Below are 7,954 nucleotides of genomic sequence, written 5' to 3' on the forward strand. Positions count from 1 at the left end.
GTCCTTGTTAGGCCTTTGGACTCCAGTCACATCTTTTTCCTGTTGGACTGCACATCATGCTTGGATACAGTGAGAAGGTATAACTGATACTTTAAACAGATTTCTGTTTGGGAATTCTTCTCATCTCTTGAAAGCCAGCACATCATGTTCTCAGGCCCAATTTCAGGTGACCAAGTGCAAAAACCATCTTAGAGAAGATCCAGATGCCATAAGCCTACCTACCTGTTGTAGCCGCTATGCCACCGTACTCTGGGGACTGATTGCTGACAGGCGAGGGGGCAGAGGGCACTTCCACTGAGGTGGCAGATTTAGCTGGGGAGAATGGCACTGGGGAGGGAGTTGGAGGAGCTGGTTCACTCAGAATAATTTCTTCTCGTATTTCTGCTGTAGGATGAGAGAAAAATAATCAAACATAGTTAATGGTGGAGTCAAGGAACATAGAGAAACTAAAAAAATGTAATGCAAGCAGTTAAGTTCCGTAGGCTGTATTTCAAGAAATGCGTAATCACAAAATCACAAATTTTGAATAAAGTACTTCCGTAACATTGAGCATTACAACCTTCAGTGTACCTTCATAAGACCTGATAAAGGAAGGTGCTATTTTTCCTGTTCTATAAATAGGCAACTGACGCACAGACAGCTTAAGGCTTATATTCTTGTAGTATACTATTAGATACCTAAAATTAGGAGTCCAGTCTGAGTCAGGCACTCCTGCTCCTTCTAGAGACACTGGAAAGAAACAGGAATCTCCAGGGGATTCCAGTGGCTTTTGGTCATTACCTTCTTTCTTAATTGACTAAAGAGGATGTCACTCTAAATAGTTCTAGCTGCTAAAGGTATGTGGAAAGGATGTGAAGATAAGCAACTTGTTTGTCAAAAAACCAAGAAGCTATAGCAGGGCAAAAAATTAAATCTAGATATTTCAACACATAGAAGATATTACCCTAATCACTAAAGTGTTTTTCTTCCTTTAAATCTACAGGGTGGCAAACTAAGCCACAGCTAAAATGAAGAATGGAACTTTCCGAAAGTTACAGAGGGTTTTAACTTGACAAATGTAATGGAAGAGGCAAGGAAGGATCACTGAGGACCCCTCATTACAAGGGACTGCCCTGAGCAGAGAGACTAAATGCAATCTCCACTTGCTTCTGTTCTGGCAAAGCAGTTTAGTGGAGCAGGACTCAGAATCTGCTTCTGTACAGGCACTCATAACACAAGTATACCAGAAACAATAGCTTTGTTTTTTGCCTTTGCTGACTTCTCCCATCTCTCCCTCTTATTCAGCTGGTACAAATCCAGTGAAATCAGTGAATTTCTTTAGTGTTAAACCAGCATGAGAAAGAGAGAATCAAGAATCAAGACTGGGTGGCTTAGATTAACTAAGGTAAAAGGTTCAGTACAAATCCTTTTATGAAAACACCAAGTTGTGTGCTTAGGAATAGGGCTTCAGACATCCGGAATTACATCATGAAGCAGGTGGGCCTCTTTCAGAATGTATTAACCAGGGATGCCCCCCCTCACAAATGACTTAGGGAACTGAAAAACACTTTGCTCCTATATAGGCCTCACTGGGTTAGATGAGGATAAAGAAATGTCCTAACATAGAAAACAGTGAATCCGGTGGAATAAAACAACAAAAGATGAATAAAAGAACAAACTCACCTGTGCTTCCTTCTCCTTTCATTGCCCTCATTAGCTCATTAGCTCTTTCCTGACAATGGAGTGATTCTAGCAGGTACAATACATAGTCATCGAACATCAAGTGAATAAGGTGAAAAGACCCTGTTAACAGAGTGAGCAAACAAAAAAGCCATTGACTGTCTCAATACACTCATTAAACCAATGATTACGGTATTCAACACAAACATTACTGAGTAGGACTGCCTGCATATACTACTGACCCTGAGGTATCACTTACTCAAGGTAAGAGAGGTCAAAGTAAAACTGGGGACTAAGAAACTGTTCACGCCTGGATTTTTACAGGCTTATATGACCAATTATTGTGGTTCAGGGTGCAAGGAGGCTGCCTAACTGAGAGCTGGGACTTGACAGAGTTTTCTTCTCCTACGTTACCATCAAACAATTGAGATAATTACACTACAGGGGAATTGTGTCCTTTTATCTAAAGGACCAGATATCAGTTTCTGTCAGAAGTAGAATCCTGAATTGGCTGCCTTAGCGACACGTCCTGGTATGAATTTTCTGAATTACCTGTGTCACTAGAAAAAGAGATGAGAGACTAATCAGTAAGAAGGTAGAAACAATCTTCCAAATCTCCTGAGGGTATATCTCCAGAGCATCGCCTGGACTGCAGGAGACGTCCATTAACTCCCAGACATAGACACATTAACAGCAATTGTGGATGTCTTCAAGGGAAAGACTTGTGCCAAAGGTTTGCTCTGTCATACTTCTACTACATTGTCTTTTCCTAATTATCGGTTTGAATCATATCAGTGGGACAACATTTGGGCTGTTATGCTTACCTCTGAAGATGCCATGGATACCATCTCTTAGCTGCCATTACAGGAATGTGAAAAACTTAAGGGCTAAAGGACTAAAGGACTTAAAGGAAGAGTATAGACAAAAGAAAATGTGGGGGATGGAGTCGAAAAACACTTTGAAAATTACCAGTAAAAGGAGATTATATGGATAGCTATCTGCCACAAAACCTCAAGTAAGATTTGAGTACAGATGGAGAACTTGCTAATGTGGTTATGAGGAAGGACTGGATGATGCTATGAACTGGAGTAATGGAAATGAAATTTAATAGCACACTGTAAGAAGTTCTGCCCTTAGATATTTATATCATCCTCTGGTTTATATACTTCCTCTGTAGAAACAGAAGTATTAATACTATTGCACAAGGCACTGGTGAAACCTCACTTAGAATGTTGCATATAACTCTAGTGAACCATGCTCAAGAAAAAACAGTACAAGTTGAAACTGGTGTGGAGAAGATTACCAGGAGGATGCAGGGAGTGGATAATTGGTTTTAAATGACTGAAAATGCACGGCTGGCTTCTTTTTGCAGAAAGGAAGTGAGTTGCTTCCCATCATTTATAAAAAAGGATACATGTCGGGGATGGTGAAGAAATGTTTGCCCTAGAGCACACATAGCCACAAAAATTGATGTGTAAGAAGACACCATAGATGCATTTCAGGGGGAAATTAGAGGAGCAAAGCATCAGAGCTAAGACATTGTGTAGTGTCCTCCTGAAAGGAATAACATTCATCTCTAGGGGAAGAATGATAAGTATCAAGATGGAGTTTGGTCAGTTTATGCAATAGACTCCATGACACAGAGTATCTGTAATAGCTCCAGGCAGGATTTGATTGTACAATGGGTTTTTTTTAAAGGCTCCTATGTTTATTTAGACTTGCATGGAAAACTTAAAACATATTCATATAAGTCTTTAAATAACTCTGGCAAGCACAAATCCAGTCATGTTAAAATAATAGCCAGTCCAGCAGCTGGTTTAAACCAGAGAAAGGTCATCAGCTGAGAGGGAAACAGAGATCAGCTACTGCCAAACAAACAAACAAAAAGCCTCATATAGATGTGTTCCTTTCAAAATTCCATTACTATATTTTGAGGAAAAATACTTCCATGGGGAAAAGATGCAAAAGGTGCAACAAGTTTCAAGTTCAGTCAGCTTTCATAATGACTGCTTTCATCACAAGAAAGTTAGGTTTATCTTGGGATACTAGCTTTTACCACAACAAAGCATAACTACCCCTACTCCAACTTCTCTAGTAAAACATACTGTTGAAGTACAGAAGAAGTGGTTTGAAAGACCCTATATCCTTATACAATTCTAGCTGGCAATTCAGCTTTCAAAGCGACTCTGAGCACATTCTTTTTTCTTTGTGACCTGGATGGTCTTTGTGTTTCATTCTCTCACTCCATGCCTGCATGGCTTCTGTCCTCACTGATAGGAGCTGAACACACACTGGGAGGTGAACATGCGCCTTTGTGTTCTTGGGCAAGGCAACACAAAAAAAAGACATACATGATTGCAACACCTTTGCTGGAGGAAATCTTTGGCTGTTGGTAAACCTGAAGCATTCATGTATCTGCTTAGATAAATAAGTAAAATGGTAAGAGGTTTCCTCAGCCTTGCGAGAGTAAATAGTGGCAATCTTCACTCAGCTACTGCAGAGATATTGTTTTAGAAATCTTTTGGGCTAAAAGTCCTGTTAAATAAAATCCTATTTCATTCATTTAGCAGTACAATAAAGGCAGTAGACATGGCTGCTCACCTTGTTACTGACCTAGGATTTCCCCAGTGGAAACATAGGCTATCAAGAATCTCCACAAAATGCTTGCTCTTCTTCTGGCTACAGCTTTTCAGTCAAAAATTTCTACTGACTTTAGTGCAGTTGCTACTGCTAAGTATTTCAAGGTAAGAAAATCAGGCCTAAATACTGGCAAAATTCATCTGGTGGCATAAAGCTTAGGGTATTTAGCATTTTCCATCAAAATCTCTGCTCAGCTTTAATTTAAAAAACAAATCACAGAAAGTTGCTTGTAGATTCATAAAAATGTTTGGAAGTGTGAATCCTAAACACCAAAATGCTAGCAAGTAAACAAGAGCCCAAGATTTGTTATTTTTGAAAAAGTCTTTGTTTTGGGGGGGTCTAATGGTTTATATTGAAGACTTGGAGTTGGCAATACTGAATGCAGCATTTAAAAACACTCCAGCGCCCTTGTCACTCTTTTGAATTTCTCTCTTCCTCTCCTATTATTTCACCCACTGTGTATTTTTAAACTCTGTATAGAGTTTTTGAGCCCAGAATTTGCGTGAAAGACACTAGACAAACAAGTTTCTGGTACTGAATGAATGCAATATTTTTACATTTTTAAATGAGTCGAATGAATTGTAAGCTATAGAGAGAAACCAATAACAGGGCATGCATTTCAGCTACACAGTGAATAGCTATTCAGCATGATGTGCAATAATTTATTCTGCGTTTGCAAGCTACTGTTTTTCACATGAAACCGTTTGGTTCTTTCAAGAATACCTTTAAATACTGAAAATGATCCAGCTGTGGTTGGTAGACCATCCACTCCTTTAGGAAGAGGTAAGAAGTAATTCAAGAGACTGTAGTTACAGTAATAAATAGTATTTGGCTCTAATTTTCGGGAGTTAACAGAAATCATGGCAATGATTACCCAGCTAATGTACAGTAAGTGTCAGCAGCTATTAACTGATACAGCAGTTACCTGTAAGGAGCAAAACAACAGTGAGATTTCCAGATCTGGAGAGAATCGTGGAGCTGCTATTACTAATTAGTTACTTTATACACTGGATGCATTACCCAAACACTGCCACCAACTGTGCCTTTGATATGCATAGAGAGGAAGGAGGGAGGGAGGGAGGCAGAGAGAAAGAGGGAGAGGGATCAAGAGAGAGGAGCTTTTTTTCTGCCAGGGATTATTTGAAACTGCCCATGCCACCATGCTTAGAAGCTTTGCAGAATCAATTCTCTGTACTAGACAGTCCACTGCTAGGTATTCCAGCTTCCTCCAATCAGATTTCTGTATCATATATTTCAAAGATAAAATATACAGTCCTGTATCTAGTAAAGATCCCACCATTGAAGACATTATTTTACTTAAAAAAAAAACAACAAAAAACAAAAAACAAAACCACACTGTGAGCATCTGAGCCTATATATTGATTGAAGTGGAAAAAATAATTAAAAATCAGTCAACTGAAATAGCTTCCATAGCAGTAAAAATGCAAAACTTTTTATCTAAGTTAAGAACAAAGGTATATTAATGTAAATATTTAAAATAGTAAATCAGTCTTTGCTTATGTCCATAGAATTCACTTAAATGCATACATTATTCTGAAAAGCTACAAGGAACTGTGTTAAATTAAGTGCAGAAGAATTTCTGCCATCTAGCTCAGAGTTTTTTAAATTCATTTGGTTATTCTTTTGGAACTTGCTCAACTCTAATTTACAAACAATGTGTCAAATAGCCTTCCAGTGAAAGAGTAGCATCATTAATACAAATTATTATAAATCTGTGTCTGTGGCTAAATAACATTTGGGAGATTTTGAGGGAAACAAAGCAGGATAGCCCAGGCTTCTGCCTGATCGGATGAGGATATGATTTTGGTATCATTCTCCCCTTTGGAAACCTGAAGGCTCAGATCTCCTCCTGCCTCTACTGGACTTGCACCTGAGCAGGGAAAACTCCATCCGGTATAAATAAGGGTTAGACCAGGGACTGAACGGACGTTTGTCACCTAGCAGGCTGGAGACCTCTGCAGCTCACCAAATGGTTATGTGGTTTGTACAAAGTGAAACAGCTTCAACAGAAAAGATGAGAAAACTCTCCCACAGGACAAATCCTCCAGCCCTTTGGTTAGAGATCTTGTTCTGGCAGTGATCAATACTGCTTCAAGACTGCTGAGGCAGGCAACTGTGTTCTAAGCACAAAAATGTGGCAGATACAAAATAATTCTAGTTGATTTTACTTTTTTAAAAAAAGTATTAGTGAGTTTGATGAAAATCCCAAACTATCTCAGGTTCACACCAAGCATGACAATGTATTTTTAAAAAAACCCTTGCTTTGGCTGTGAAATTGAAAAGCAGTTATTGATCCAATTCTAACTATAACACCACATGCCCATGAAAAACACATCAGCTATGACCAGTACATTCTTTCCCTGACTGTGGTTACATATAAACCTATCAAATTAATGTTCAAAGGTGTGTGTTCATATAAGAAGAATCATGCACTTGTACACACAGATATACTCAGTGAACTAAAAAGACAAAAAAACCACCCTAAATCCTACAAATTTAGCTTAGCTGTTGAAGTTCTCAAAGATGAGAAATTCAAGAGCCAAGTTTATAACAAAGACAACAGGTAAATTATTTTGGTAGACCTGATATATTGTATCATGGTGGGTCCCAAACCTGAACCAACAAATAATTCTCAATCTTCTCATCTACTTGCTACATGGCAAGTTTATAGTTGTTTCTGCTAATAAGTAAGAAATCACAGCTGAGGATCACTGCACACACTGTCCAGACAACTGGTGGTCTAATAACTATTTGGGGAATCCCCATTTGACTGAACATGCTTTCACGACTGATGCTTTGAAACAGAGAATGTTTGATCAGGTTACAAACATACCCTGAAGAGGAATAAAAATAATGTTGTAATGTGCAACTCAGTAGCAATAATGTATCCTTGGGGGCACTTTAATGTCAGCATTTCAAGACTTGTAACAGTGTGACCTCAGCACTGCACTAACACAGGGTGTTTTTTCATTTGTTGGGTAGTGATGTGTTTCATGGGTTGGGATTATGTCTTCAGAGAGAAGTATAGCAAACCAAAGTGCTAGAAAACAAAATTCAGAATTTATTCAACATTCACGTAAAGGGATTTTTGAACACTGGGAGAAAGTATACTGTTAAGCAATATCAGCTACTTTTATGCCCACAACAAAAGAAAAGCTCTAGCAACTCAGGGAGAAAATAAATTCTAGAGGAGGTGGAAAATAGATGTGACTAGGATACTGGTGCTGAGAACACAAGCTAGCAGATGAAAAGCATTATCAGCTTGGGGATGCTCACTATCCTGATGCCTAATGGTGACTCAGTAGTACCTATTTGGAAAACTCTTCACACTGGGAAGCCAATGGAAGTAGTTCCAGATTAAAATATAAATACAGATCATATTGTGCCTATCTCTAATGGTATCTCAATTTATGCTATTAGATGGTTCTAAAAGCATAAAGGACATCAAACCTCAGCTGGCAGAAAACCTTACAGTTGTTCTATGCAGTGCCTTCATAAATTCATTATTAACCTTCTACTAACATATTCGGACAAATGTGCATTTATAAAAACCATCCCGCATGCCACATCTGGTCCCAAGGGACTGCAAATGTTCACACTCATCACACAGCAGTCCATTTTCAAACATTCCTGC

At 38.7% G+C, this 7,954-nt stretch overlaps 1 protein-coding gene across 1 annotated transcript in view; it reads right to left on the minus strand.

Moving 5' to 3' along the window:
• The window catches only part of RFX4 (regulatory factor X, 4 (influences HLA class II expression)), a 77,609-nt gene that overhangs the window by 22,846 nt on the left and 46,809 nt on the right, over nucleotides 1–7,954 (minus strand). Inside the window, exons 13-14 of the mRNA XM_010076004.1 lie at nucleotides 1,663–1,782; nucleotides 223–384 (exon numbers count right to left, since the gene is read on the minus strand). Of these exons, the coding sequence (XP_010074306.1) occupies nucleotides 223–384; nucleotides 1,663–1,782 (282 nt within the window). The remainder of the gene's footprint in view (nucleotides 1–222; nucleotides 385–1,662; nucleotides 1,783–7,954) is intronic.

The sequence above is a fragment of the Pterocles gutturalis genome, unplaced genomic scaffold, assembly GCF_000699245.1.
Source record: "Pterocles gutturalis isolate BGI_N339 unplaced genomic scaffold, ASM69924v1 scaffold8263, whole genome shotgun sequence".
Classification (NCBI taxonomy): domain Eukaryota; kingdom Metazoa; phylum Chordata; class Aves; order Pterocliformes; family Pteroclidae; genus Pterocles; species Pterocles gutturalis.